The sequence below is a fragment of the Triticum urartu genome, chromosome 7, assembly GCF_003073215.2.
Source record: "Triticum urartu cultivar G1812 chromosome 7, Tu2.1, whole genome shotgun sequence".
Lineage (NCBI taxonomy): Eukaryota > Viridiplantae > Streptophyta > Magnoliopsida > Poales > Poaceae > Triticum > Triticum urartu.
In genome coordinates this window covers 401,935,230-401,949,707 of record NC_053028.1, presented here as the reverse complement: position 1 = coordinate 401,949,707, position 14,478 = coordinate 401,935,230, and the positions used below count along the sequence as shown (strand labels likewise).

General features: G+C 47.9%; 1 protein-coding gene across 2 annotated transcripts; it reads right to left on the bottom strand.

The window, feature by feature from the left end:
* Positions 1 to 1,677: 1,677 nt before the first annotated feature.
* Positions 1,678 to 6,301, bottom strand: LOC125522006 (DEAD-box ATP-dependent RNA helicase 42-like). 2 transcript variants are annotated; one of them, XM_048687066.1, is made up of 2 exons: positions 2,950 to 6,301; positions 1,678 to 2,011 (listed from the first exon to the last, which is right to left on the bottom strand). In XM_048687066.1, exon 1 carries the CDS (start codon positions 6,199 to 6,201, stop codon positions 3,010 to 3,012), a length of 3,192 nt encoding a protein of 1,063 aa, XP_048543023.1. In that variant the 5' UTR covers positions 6,202 to 6,301; the 3' UTR covers positions 1,678 to 2,011; positions 2,950 to 3,009. The 2 variants fall into 2 exon arrangements, with proteins under 2 accessions (XP_048543023.1, XP_048543024.1); XM_048687067.1 differs by lacking the exon at positions 1,678 to 2,011 and adding an exon at positions 2,307 to 2,664.
* Between the last annotated feature and the right edge of the window lie 8,177 nt (positions 6,302 to 14,478).

Below are 14,478 nucleotides of genomic sequence, written 5' to 3'. Positions count from 1 at the left end.
GCCTGACGAGGCGGGAAGAGGGAGGAGAGGGGCCATGGCCGCCCTCTTTGATGACGAGGGCGCCGCCACGAGTGCGGCGCCTGAGCAGCGTCTCCTGTGGCTCCGGCTTGACGGGACAGAGTGCCGGCGAGCTGGAGGAGAGGGAGCCCGACGACGAGGATGTCGCCGTCTCCATTTGCCGCGGCGTTCAGGAGCTGTCGCGGCGATGAGAGAATGAGGGGCGCGCCGGGCACTCCAGGTGTGACGTGTTGCGGCCCTCGATGTACTCGAGGGTGCGGCCGGGGACGCCCCACCATTGGTGCCGCCCGTCGGAGTTGAGGCGGTCGCGGGGCTCGACGCTGTTGGTGGAGGCAAGCTGCTCCTCGTGGCGCCGGGCGAAGTACGCCGTCCACAGCGTGTTGCTGTCGGGGGCATACCTTGGCTCGTTCCTCGCCGCCGCCAGCAGCGAGGACCGGATGCGTGCGATTTCGGCGCACCGACTAGCTCCGGTAGGCACTAGAGGCACCGGGACGCTGCCGGCGCTGAGCCTCCAGGAACCCGGCACCCGCATGTCTGGCGGCGCCAGGTAGTCGGACTTGTAGAGAAGACGTGCCTCGTCCTCATGCAGGTGGCGGCAGCCGAAACCGTTGGCTGCCGCACCATAGCCTGGGTAGCGTTCGGCCATGCTCGTCGTCGGGGGAAGAGAGGAGAGACGCGCGTTGACGGTGCGAAGCCGAGAGTTGGAGAGGGTTCTGTGGCGATGGAGGGCATGCGCTGACCGACGAGGGAGGGGCCGACTTTTGTAGCGGCGAGCGGGCGGCATGCGTGCGTACGCGTGGTGGGCGTGGCGGGAGCGGGCGGGACGCGCGTCGCCGCGCCTTCACTGCGCCGCCTGTGAGGCATCAATGGAAGGCTGACCAGGGCAACAGCGTGGTAGCCTTCCCCGAGAGAAACTGAAACGATGAGGACAACGAGCGTGCCCGGTCGCTGACTCGGTGGGCCCGTTAGGCTTCGCGCCAAAACCTGTTTACCCCGGTGTCCCCGGGCGCCCCCCAGCGCGTCGGGTTGGACCTGGGTCTGCCGTCGTCAAATTCGGCCCCAACCGATAAAAAGTGGGCTTCTAGGGACGTGATTGAACCGATTTTTCAGCTCCGACGATAAAAAAAAAATGCCCTGGAAGGCTTGTTGGAGGCTGGAGATGCTCTAACACCCAAACACAGCTCCTTCAGCATGGATTGGACTGTCCCCGCTAAAAAAGCACGGTTTCGACTGGACGCGATATGCGGGTGCTAAGTTGGTAGGGCAGTAGTGTATGACCACGGCCAAACGCATCTTTGGACAAGGCACCATCACGTGTATCACAGGCGTCTCGACGAGGGATCCGGCTCCTCTGACTTAGGGAGGGATGGCAGGAGAGCTACAATATTCTCCAGGAGTAGTAGAGGCAAGCCAGAGAGCTGAAATACGGAGTACTATTTACAGCAGATAATCACTGCAGACAAAATGCTGTGCCACGATCAAATGCGTCTGGTGAGATGGCACCGTCACCTGTATCAGGCGTCTGGTCGTTCGGCGCGAATTGCAGGGGCAAGGTTACAAAATAAGCTTTTCAAGGGGCCAATGGACAAATTAAGTTTTTAAGTTTTTCAACGGGCAAGTGGTCAGATTAAGTTGACATTTTTCAGGAGGCTAGCAGTGTAACGTCAATCATCCCATCGATACGCCAACCTAAAACTTTTGCCGTACCATCGATATCGTACCTCTTCAATAGTTTCGTCTTCAGCACAGGTAACAGGTACAGTTTGGAGATAATAATAGCACAGAACAAACATCAACGCGACCTACGCCGTCAAAGCAAACTGTTGTCACTCAACTGCAGCAGCAAATTACTCCCTTATTTTGGGACGGAGGGGGTACATGATAACAAGCACAATCCTTTTATCTCTGAAAATATGGGCCCCCGGCCTCTTCGACCACCAGTCGCACCACCGCCTCAGAAATATGATTCTCTGCTTGCAACAGTATAGTGCATCTGAAGAACAAAACAAGAGCATCATGTCTACAGAAAGCATCATGGCTACAAAGTTCACAAGGTAGAAATGGCGCATAATCTAAACCAAACCACAAATTTAACACAGATAAATTTAAATTAAGTGCTAGTAGTAAACTATTGCTTTCGTCATCACTCTGAAAGTGCACAGCTTCAAAGTTGCACCAGAAAACTCAAAGCCTCTTTGGCGTTAAGTTTTTATTCCCAACAGTACTATGGGTGGACAGTACACCATGAATCTCCATTTAGCGTTCACAACAGTAAACTGCGTGGAACATAAAAATGGAAGGCAGCATTCTGCATATCTGGGAGGCAGCATTCTCCAATTAGTGTTCACAACAGTAAAAACTGCATGAAAAAGAAGAAGGAAGGCAGCATTCTCCATTTAGTGTTCAGAACAGTAAACTGCATGTTCACAACAGTGACCAGCATTTCTAAGCCTTATGTCCAAAGGCAATAAAAGTTTGTCAAAAGAATTATAGAAATTGTCAAAACGTTCCAAGCTAGACAGTTTCCACAATAACCACATGGCACTAAGTAACTGCTAGCTGCCTTATATAATGGCTTAAAGTTTTAAAAAATAGTTGCATATCTGAAGTCCAACAATTGGATTGTGATCTGCAAACCACGGTAAGCTGCAATGTGAAAATAGACCCAGAAGATGGTTAGTAAATAAAAATATGCAAACAAAAAATAACATGGTAGTACTTTGCAATATAGTTGTCAAAAAGAAACATGATACTTTGCACTAAAAATAGTTGCATATCTGGGAGTACAAGATAAGAAAGTTGAAATACATAATTTGGGAATTATGATGCTTGGAGAAAAAAAATGAAATGTCATCTGCAATTTTGCATATCAGTCTACACACAAGCAGTTAATATTTAATCTATGATGACTATGACATAAATTCTTCGTACCTTCTCAAGAAAATCTCAACATCTCCCATACTTTATCCATTTTGTTATACAAACTGCAGATCAAAGAACAGAATACTTTCCGGTTTGAGCAGAACCTGGAAGATTCAGTGCCTGGTTGGCACAATCCTCAAGGACACGCTTCAATTCTGCTTTGGCCTTCTTGACGGAAGACTCATTGGGGCCCTCAATAAACAGGTACAGCTTGCGCTCGTTAGCACCAACAATTTTGCCTTGAGGAATGAAGGTTCCCCTTGTAGTAATTGCCGCTCCAGTCCATTCCTGAATGGGAACCAATGTCTCTTTGTGAGTGATCTTCCAGCGAGCATTTTGTGGGAAATCATTAATCTCAAGCTCCGCTTCATAGTGTTCTGGAACTGCATGGGCCTGTATCCTTGCCAAATTTTTCTGTAAGTTGTATGCAGCATCAAGTGCTCGTTGTGTGGCTTCATTGTTTTGTTGGCTAGGTGCGACCGGCAGAGGAAGCAAGGAGCCAGCCGTTGTGGCTGGTACTTGCTGCTGGGCATTACTAGTTGCCCTGGCAGCAGCCAAAGCAGCGGCAGCTTGAGCAGCAGCAATAGCTTGTGCTGCAACATCACCTCCCTGTTTACGCACACCCCCTTCATCGTCAGAATCTGAATCTGACTTGTCCTCCTCATATCCATATTCCCTTGCCTGAGCCCTTTTTGCAGATTTCCGTGCTTCCTCCTCTTCTTCATTGAACTTGAAACCACTTCCACCATAGCCCGTTCCATGGGCCTGCTCTGTTCCCTGCTTGACCTTTGACATAAATCGATCCGCTAAGGCTTTCAGGTCCTCTGGAACGGCCTGTTCAGATAGCTCCAAAGCCTTAACAAGGTCTGGTGCATAGCGTTCCTCTTCCTCAGAAATAAAAGTCACAGCACAGCCCTTCCTACCAGCGCGACCCGTTCGCCCGACCCGATGAACATAGTCCTCATAATGATTAGTTACATCATAATTGACAACAAGCTCAAGATCTTTCACATCTAAACCCCTTGCAGCAACACTGGTAGCAATCAGCAAGCTGCATACATTACTCTTGAAATCAGCAAGAGTTGATTCACGGTCATTTTGATCCTTTCCACCATGTAGAGACAAACATGGGTATCCGTGCTGGAACAGCTCTTTCAGTAGAGAATCACACTTATCTTGCGACTGTACAAAAACAAGAATTTTTCCGTTTGCAAACCACTCCCCAAGCAATTCCAACAGCCTAAAGAACCTCTCGCTTTCTGGTCGCACTTCCACCAGTTGTGTGATGTCTTTGTTCACGACACTCCTCCCACCCATCTGAATCTCAACAGGCTTTGTCAGCACTTTACGTGCCAGTATCTCCACCTGCCGTGGAAAAGTGGCAGAGAAAAGGACAGTCTGCCTATCCGGACGGGTGTTCTGAACGATTCGAGTAATCTGAGGCTCAAAACCCATGTCAAACATCCTATCAGCTTCATCTAGCACCAAGAAAGTCACTCTTCGAAGGTTAGTAATCTTGCCACTGCTAGTGCAAAGGATATCAATCATCCTGCCTGGTGTACAAACAACAATTTCAGCACCCCTCTTCAGTTCACTGATCTGCTGGGCAACCCCAGAACCTCCGTATATAGGAACACAGTTGATGCCAAGCACCTTGGAGAACTTTTTTATGTCTGAATATATTTGCACCACAAGCTCTCTCGTAGGAGCCATAATAAGCCCAATAGGGCCATCCCCAGGCACAACAGGCGGCTGATCTTTGACATGCCTCAGCATGGGCAAGACAAATGCTAGAGTCTTCCCAGATCCAGTCTTTGCAACCCCTATACAATCACGTCCACTCATTATGACTGGCAACGCCTGTGCTTGTATAGGCATCGGTTTCTCAAAACCAAGCTTCTTGATAGTGTCAAGTAGCTTACTTGTCAGACCACTCTGGATCCATGTCTTTATTGGCTTCGGAACGTCTTTCCCGTGCACCTTGAGCTCCAACAGCTTCCGGTAGGCCGCCGCTTCCTCGGCTGGCATATTTTTTATGTCTTTCACCTCAATATAGAAATTCTTCCGGAATGGTTGGTAATCAATCTTGGAATGGTCAACAATAACCAACTTCTCTGCCTTCGTCTTCTTGACACGTTTTATGAACTCTGCATCATCCTCATCATCTGATCCAGCCTCGCCATTATTAGCATCGTCATAATCTGAGTCAGAGTCATCCCCTTGCATAATTCTTCCAATTGCCATCATCTGTCTTTTCTTATCCTCATTACTTGTCGCATCCTTCACACTCTTGTCATTCAAACCACCTGCATTGTCAGCAAGCACGCTCTCCGTCGCTGTTGTGGCACTCTCGAGCTTTGCAACCACTGGCAACACCATGGAGTCCATAAACGCGTCGAGGGGATCAATCTCATCCTCTTCCAAACCAGCCCCGCTGTTACTGCCATTATCCATGTTTGGTAGGTCAACATCCATGGCACCAGTGCCAGCATTCTCCTCCAACTTCTTCACATCCTCCTCATCCGACTCCTCACCATCCAAGGTCCACTTCTTCCCAGACTTGCCTCCACCATCAGCCTCAATGGCAGCTGCACCACCACTGGCACCATCCTCCTGCTGCTGCTCACGGCGCTTCTTCTCCTGCCACTCCTTAACACGGCGGCGGCGCCGCTCCATCTCGTCATCAAGCCGCTGCTGCTCAGCCTCCATGTCTTCCTCCTTCTTCTGCCGCCGTCTCTCCACCTCCTCCGCATCCTCCTCCTCCTCCCTTGTCAGCGGTGTCTCCTCTGGCTCCACATCACGGTGGTGGTGCCGGTGCAAGGACCGGCGGCGGCGCTTGCGGTCGCGGTCACGATCTTCGTTCTCCTCCTCATCGACCGCCTCCCGCCTCCTCGACTTCTCCTTCTCCCTATCCCGCTCCTCGCGACGACGCGCCCGCTCTCTCTCCTTCTCCATCTCCCTCTCCTCCCTCTCCCTCTCCCTTTCCCTTTCCCTTTCCTTCTCCCTCTTCTCCTCCTTCTCGCGCTCCTTCTCCGCCCGCTCCCGCGCCTTCCGCTCCTCTCGATCCCGCTCCTTGTCTCTGTGGTGGCGGTCGCGATCTCGGTCCCGCTCCCGCTCACCGTCCCTGTCGTCGCGGTGGTGGCGAGAGGAGGGGCGGTCCTTGTCGCGGTGGCGGCGAGAGGAAGAGTGGTCGCGGTCCTTGTCCTTGTCCCGGTGGTGGTGCCTGGAGACGGTGACGCGGTCATCGTCGCCGGACGACATGGCGGCGGCGAGGTGGAAACCCTAGACGCGGTTGTGTGGTGCGGTGGGGCTAAGATTCTTTTTCGCTTTCTCGTTTTCTCGACTTGATATTATTGCAAGTTGTTTAGATGCCGTCGCCCGGTTTGGCCAAGCCTTCCGACGATTTGGGGTTCAATTTGGATTAAAAAATAGCGCTCTCTAGCAAAAAGAATTGTCACATAGCTCTTATAAATAAATAAGTTTATCTAAATAATAAGTGTCACAACGAAGCAGCATGGAAAAGTATCTATTTCAACCGACTGATTTCTTGTAACACCCATGATGCGACTATATCTCCCACGTGTCGGGGCATAACTTAAAGGCATAGCCGCATGATAGGTTTGTCGCAAGAGGGGTAATCTTCACACAATCTCATGTACTGAACAAGAAAGGAATAAAGAGTTGGCTTACAATCGCCACTTCACATAAATACATAAATAGATTATACATCATCCAACGTACACACAAAGGTCCGACTACGAAACCAAAATAAAAGAAGAAAACCCCAAATGCTAGATCTCCGATCGCCCCAACTGGGCTTCACTACTGATCAACATGAAAGATAAATAACAACGATCAAGATCTTCATCGAGCTCCCACTTGAGCTGGGTTGCGTCACCTGCACCGGTATCATCGGCACCTGTAACTGTTTGGAAGTATCTGCGAGTCACGAGGACTCAGCAATCTCTCACCCTCGCGATCAAGACTATTTAAGCTTATGGGTAGAAAAAATGTAGTGAGGTGGAGCTGCAGCAAGCACTAAGTATAGATGGTGGCTAACTTACGCAAATAAGAGCGAGAAGAGAAGCAACGCAGCGGTCGTGGACTAGAAGTGATCAAGAAGTGATCCTCAAACTACTTATGTTCAGGCATAACACAAGAACCGTGTTCACTTCCCGGACTACGCCGAAAAGAGACCATCACGCCTACACACGCGGTTGATTCATTTTAATTAAGTTTAGTGTCAAGTTCTCTACAACCGGATATTAATAAATTCCCATCTGCCACATAACCGCGGACACGGCTTTCGAAAGTTCAAACCCTGCAGGGGTGTCCCAACTTAGCCCATAACAAGCTCTTACGGTCAACGAAGGATATTCCTTCTCCCAGAAAGACCCGATCAGACTCGGAATCCCAGTTACAAGACATTTCGACAATGGTAAAACAAGACCAACAAAGTCGCCCGAATGTGCCGACAAATCCCGATAGGACCTGCACATATCTCGTTCTCAGGGCGCACCGGATTGTCCAAACTTCCGGTAGGCCAGCCCAGAGTTGCCCCTGGTGGCCACCGGCGGCTGACGGGTTGGACCAACACTCAGAGGAGCACTGGCCCGGGGTTTAAAACAAATATGACCCTCGGGCTCGCGAAAACCCAAGGGAAAGTTATAGGTTGTTAGGCAAATGTAAAACCAGGGTTGGGCCTTGCTGGAGGAGTTTTATTCAAAGCGAACTGTCATGGGGTTCCCATAACACCCAACCGCGTAAGGAACGCAAAATCAAGAAACATAACACGGGTATGACGGAAACTAGGGCGGCAAGAGTGGAACAAAACACCAGGAATAAGGCCGAGCCTTCCACCCTTTACCAAGTATATAGATGCATTAATTAAATAAGAGATATTGTGATATCCCAACATATACATGTTCCAACATGGAACAAACTCCAACTTCACTTGCAACTAACAACGCTATAAGAGGGGCTGAGCAAAAGCGGTAACTTATCCAAACAATGGTTTGCTAGGAAAGAGGGTTAGAGGCATGACATGGCAATATGGGAGGCATGATATAACAAGTGGTAGGTAGCGCGACATAGCGATAGAACGAAGAACTAGCAAGCAAAGATAAAAGTGATTTCGAGGGTATGATCATCTTGCCTGAAATCCCGCAAGAAAGAAGAACGAGTCCATGAAGAAGACAAATGGACGTAGTCGAACGGATCCTCACAAACGCGACGTTATCGGAACTAACCCGAAGAAGCAACACCGGAAAGAAGCAAACAACATGGTAAACAACCATCACATAAACATGGCATGATGCACAACCAAGTATGATGCATGTCTGGTTTAATGAGGCATGTCATGGCAAAGTGCAACAAACAACACTACAAATTAAGTGGAGCTCAATATGCAACGAGTTGCATATTGACAAAACACCATATGACTTATATAGTTCTCTCTCGTTTAGGTACCCATCAATATTGAATGTTCTTAAACATGGCAAGGGGTGAAGCACAATTAAACTACATTATCTATGCAATTTAAATGGGGCCGGAAACATCAAACAACAATTCCAGTAAAACCCCATATGCATTTAGCAATTTAATGCAAACAACAATTTAAACATTTTAAATGTTATTATCATGATGCAGATGATATGTGCAAGTTTTATGCAAGTTTTATGAAAATGTTGACAAGCATATTATGAAGCATTTTGTCACCATGGCTGAACCAAAGGGGTGCCACGGCAACTACGACGGAAAAGGTGCCACGGCGGCGAAACGAAAATGATGCCATGGCAACATTCCGATGATCCGGTAGCTCACGGGGATACCGGTGCAAAAGGAAGTGGGTGTGAGTGTGTCATGCAAGGATGGTGGGGTGATCCCGGATACCGGGTTCCCACGGATCGACAGTGTGGTAAACGAGGAGGAACATGCAAGGACATCTCGGACACGGTGCAAACACGAGCATCTCATACCACACACATGCATACGGTCCACGGCGTCGTCTCAGGGTTATACCTTCGAAGCGTGCATTTCCTGGGCGGTTCGAGTTCGTCGAGGGAAGTAGAGGAAGTAGTCGTTCCGCGACGATAGTAGAAGTAGTGGTACTATCGGTCCTCGACGGTAGTGGTACACGTTTTGTTGTAGATGTTCGGGTCACCAAGGGGGTACTTGGCGAAAGGTAGGTCTCCGGGGTCGTCGGGTACACGTTCACAAAGGAGTCGTACACGTCGACGGTAGTTGCACATCTCATAGTGGAACTTGACGGATTCGAGGGCTCCGGGCGTCGTGGTACTTGGCAACAACCGGGGCGGTCTTGTCGCATCCAATGTTTCCGAGGGACTTGGCGTGTCCAAAACGTAAAAGCAAAAATGTCTTGGCCGGGAGCACTCGTTCGGGCGTCCTTGGTCTTGTCGGCGGTGTACTTGACGAATCCAGAGGCGGTCATCGGTATTTGAACTTGGCGAATCCAGGTCTGTGCGGGACTTGGCAAGTTCCACACATAGATGCATCGATGGTGCTCTAAGGCAGCAGCAAGGCAGAAGGAAGACGAGATCAACCGGCGGCACCGGAACGTGGCGGAGCTGCTGGAGCTCGCCGGAGTAGCTGCAGGGGAGGCATGGCGGCGCTCGGAGGAGGTTGAGGATGGAAGGGGCGCGCGCGAGGAGGACGCAGGCGAAGATGTGGTGGAGGTCACCGGCGCGGGAGAAGGCATGTAGCGACCCGACCTCAGATGGTCAAGTCTGTGTGCCTAAGTGTCATCCCTGGATCGGTAATGCTGACACACACAATACTCGAAGGATTTATAACAGAGTAGCAATCACACACTATTACATCGAATGTCTCCAAAGAGAACTTATTACAATAATATGACTTAAGGCCATCTAATGCGATAACAGCGGAAGGCTTGGAAGATAAGGTGAGTCCATCAACACCAACGGCATAGCTGAGCTGCACGGGAACGACCTAAAGAACCTTACTCCTCGTCTGAAAAGTCTGCAACATAATACGTTGCAGCCCGAAAACGGGTCAGCACATGGAATATGCTGGCAATATAACACAGTAGAGCAGAAACAGAATGATGCTATCACTATATGCATATATGGCTGGTGGAAAGCTCTATGGTTATAGTTTTTGCGAAAAGCCAATTTTTCCCTACAACAAAGGAATAGATTTTTATTTAACTATCATGGTGGTTGAAACATTATTGAGAAGGTACCCCCATCTCAATCCCAATTAAAATGATTAACAACCCAACAGTATTAATTAAACATGGTGAGATACATGTGATAACCCAAGTACTAGATACTCAAGAATTGTCCATAACTGGGAACATGGCTAACCATATTAGATTGTACACTCTGCAGAGGTTTGCGCACTTTTCCCCACAAGACTCGATCGCCTCCGTTGGATTTCTCGCACTACATGGTGTTTGAGAAACGGATGACCGAGACACAGTCTTTCAGAAACGTTAACTCTCTACTCCGGGTAGACCATACCAAACCTACAAAACCCACTACCTGCTGATCTACCTCTTCAAGAGCTTCACGTAACTTACTCAACTATGCTAGAGCCCATAATAGCTTGTGGCTGCACACGGAAGTTTCTAGCATGAATCATCTCAGTTCCCTTTGAGCCTGGGTGGCGGTCCATAGGAAGATCACACGGGTACCCCGGGATTTCCAAAAAAAATGCAAACAACACCGGGTTCCCCAGGTGCCTCAATCCACCCAGTTGTTTGATTAAGTTGCCACCTTAAGTTGAACCATTATTTAACAATCTCACATCTGTCATGAATTTCACTCAAACCCAAACCACGTCCACGAGCATAGCATAGCAATATAAGCAATACGTAGAAGTAACTCCCAAGTGTTTGGATATAACAGGGCAATAGGTTCTACCTCAGCAACTACTTCCCAACTCACAAGTTAATGACATCCTAATCATGCAATGTTTGGGGATTGGAACTAATGCATAAAAACTGGGTAATAATGGGATATGATCAAAGTGTTACTTGCCTTGCTGACGATCCGCGAATCCTAGAGACTCGTAGTAACACGCGCACTCCGGGAATTCTATCGCAAGCAAACAATAACATACATAAGTAACAAGCAACGATGCACAAGCAAAACTCAAATAAGAGAGGTTGACCAGAAAGTTCAACTTAAGAACTCTGATACGCAAAAAGAATCAAATCAAACGAAGCAACGAAAGTCAAACGGCGAAAGAAAACCACTTTGTTTACTAATCTGAACTTAAGTCAAATTTTTACAGTAACAAAAACTTGTTTGAGTTGATTAAATGGAAAGAGGGTTTCGAGACGAAACTCCAGGCGCTTGAATCGCCTGATTCCGATAAACGAGCAAAAAGGTAAACAAAAATTAAGATCGGATCAGAAATCGCGATCAGGAAAATCGCGGAATAAATCCGAGAAAAAGAAAAACGACGAACAGATTAACGAACGAACATTCGTTATCTGAATCTAAACGAAGAACGCGTTCGTTAAAACGAACGAACGAGCGAACACTCACTAAAAAAATCGGAGAAAAACCGATCTATTTTAAAAAACGAAAACTAGGGTTTTGAAAAAAAATAAAACCAAACGGTTTTTTAGAAAAACCGGCGGTTGGAACCGGTGGCTACCTCCGGCGAGGGCTTGGGCGGCGGGGCGGCGGGGTGCGGCGGCGGCGGGGGCGGCGAGCGGCGGCGGCGCGGGCGGCGGCGGTGGTGTGGTGGTGGGGGGGCCGGGGTGGCGCGTATATATAGGAGGGGGGCGGCGACTTGGAGTAGGGGGCAAGGCGCGGCGGCGGAGGCGGAGTCCGGCTCGGACTCTGTCCGAGGCGGCGGCAGCGGCGGCGCTCGCGCGCGGGGGAGGCGGCGGCGACTTAGGCCGGCGGCCCGGCTAGGTTTGGCCCAGTCGGCGCGGGGAGTTTAAAAAAAACAATTTCGCCGACAGAAATAAAATCCTATAAATTAAAATAAAAATCTAAAAATGCCAAAACAAATTCTCACTGTCTAAATAAAATGCAATTTTGAAAAACATGCATTTTTTGTTTCTAATGCATATAAAATCCGAATAAAATCAAATAAAATCCAATAAATTATTTTAATATTTTTCCTCCAATATTTCAATTATTTTGGAGAAGTCCTATTATCTCCACTCATTTGATTTAATATGAAATATTTTTCGGAGAGAAAAAAAATATAAAAATCAAAATCCTCGTTTCATTATTTGATAAAAAAATCAAATATGAAAACCGGAAAATCCCCAACTCTCTCTCCATGGGTCCTTGAGTTGCTTAGGATTTCGAGGATTGTGGAACGGAAATGCAACAAATCATGATATGCATGGATGATCTATGTATAACATTCCAAATTGAAAATTTGGAATGTTACAAACCTACCCCCCTTAAGATGAATCTCGCCCTCGAGATTCGGGTTGGCTAGAAAATAGGTATGGGTGGTCCTTGCGGAGATTATCCTCTCGTTCCCAGGTGGCTTCATCCTCGGTATGGTGGCTCCACTGAACTTTGCAGAACTTGATAACCTTACTGCGGGTGACTCTGCTGGCAAACTCAAGAATCTTAACTGGCTTCTCCTCGTAAGTCAAATCACTGTCCAACTGAATCGCCTCCAGGGGTACTGTATCTCTTAATGGTATTTCAGCCATCTCAGCATGACACTTCTTCAGCTGTGAAACGTGGAACACATCGTGGACTCCCGACAATCCCTCAGGCAACTCCAACTTGTAGGCAACTTCTCCCATCCGTTCTGAAATGCGATATGGTCCTACAAATCTTGGGGCTAACTTTCCCTTAATACCAAAATGTTTCAGTCCTCGCAAGGGCGATACTCGCAGATATGCTCTGTCTCCAATTTCGTAGGTTACCTCCTTGCGTTTTGAGTCTGCATAACTCTTCTCCCTGGACTGAGCAATCTTCAGTCGGTCTCGGATCAGTTTTACCTTCTCCTTAGATTCTTTAATCAAGTCTGGTCCAAACAACTGTCGGTCTCCTACCTCATCCCACATCAACGGTGTTCTGCACCTGCGTCCATACAGGGCTTCAAATGGTGCCATCTTCAAACTGGCTTGGTAACTATTGTTGTATGAGAACTCTGCATACGGCAAATTGTCATCCCAACTAGATCCATAATCTAGCACATAGGCTCTCAACATGTCCTCCAAAATTTGATTTACTCTCTCAGTCTGTCCATCTGTCTGCGGGTGAAACGCTGTACTGAACTCCAATCTCGTTCCCAAAGTCTGGTGTAACTGATGCCAAAACTTTGAAGTAAATTGTGTTCCTCGATCCGATACGATGGTCCTCGGAACTCCATGTGGACATACGATCCTGGACATATAGATCTGGGCCAACTTTGCACTTGTATAGGTAGTTTTCACTGGGATGAAGTGAGCTACTTTGGTCAAACGATCAACTACTACCCATATGGAATCATATCCTGCTTTAGTCCTGGGTAATTCGGTGATAAAGTCCATGCCAAGTTTATCCCACTTCCATTCGGGTATCAGCATAGGCTGTAACAGTCCTGCTGGCTTCTGATGTTCTGCCTTAACTCTCTGACATACATCACATACAGCTACATACTCGGCAATATCCTTCTTCATACTAGTCCACCAGAAACGTTCCTTCAAATCCAAATACATCTTGGTGTTTTCGGGGTGTATCGAGTATGGTGAGTCATGCGCCTCTTGAAGTATTAACTTTCTGATCTCCTGATTATTGGGCACGTAAATTCGGTCCTCAAACCATAGGGTATTGTGCTCATCCTCATGAAAACCTTTGGCCTTTCCTTTGCCCATCTTCTCCTTTATCTCGGCAATCTCTTTATCATCTTTCTGAGCTTCCCGAATCTTGTCCAGCAATGTCGACTGAACCTCCATTGTGGCAATGAACCTTCTAGGTACAATCTCTAATCGAAGTTCCATGATGTCCTTTGCTAATTCCTTCGGCAGTCCTTTACTTTCAAGGATATTAGCATAACTCTTCCGACTCAAGGCGTCTGCTACGACATTGGCCTTTCCTGGATGATAGTGTAGCTTCATGTCATAATCCTTTATAAGCTCCAACCATCTCCTCTGCCTAAGGTTCAACTCCTTCTGGGTGAAGATGTACTTCAAACTCTTGTGACCCGTGTACACATCACAACGGTTTCCAATAAGGTAATGTCTCCAAGTCTTCAACGCATGCACTACGGCTGCTAGCTCCAAATCATGCGTAGCATAATTCAACTCATGAGGTTTTAGTTGTCGTGAGGCATACGAAACAACTCTTCCGTCCTGCATAAGCACACATCCAAGTCCTAAGCGAGAGGCGTCGCAATACACTTGGAACTCCTTATGTATATCTGGCAGTACTAGCACTGGGGCTGTAGTCAAACATTTCTTCAACTCCTGGGAAACTTGCTTCACAATCTTCTGTCCATTTAAACTTGGTATCCTTCTTCAACAGTTCAGTCATTGGTTTTGCAATCTTGGAAAAATTCTCAATGAATCTCCGGTAGTATCCTGCGAGT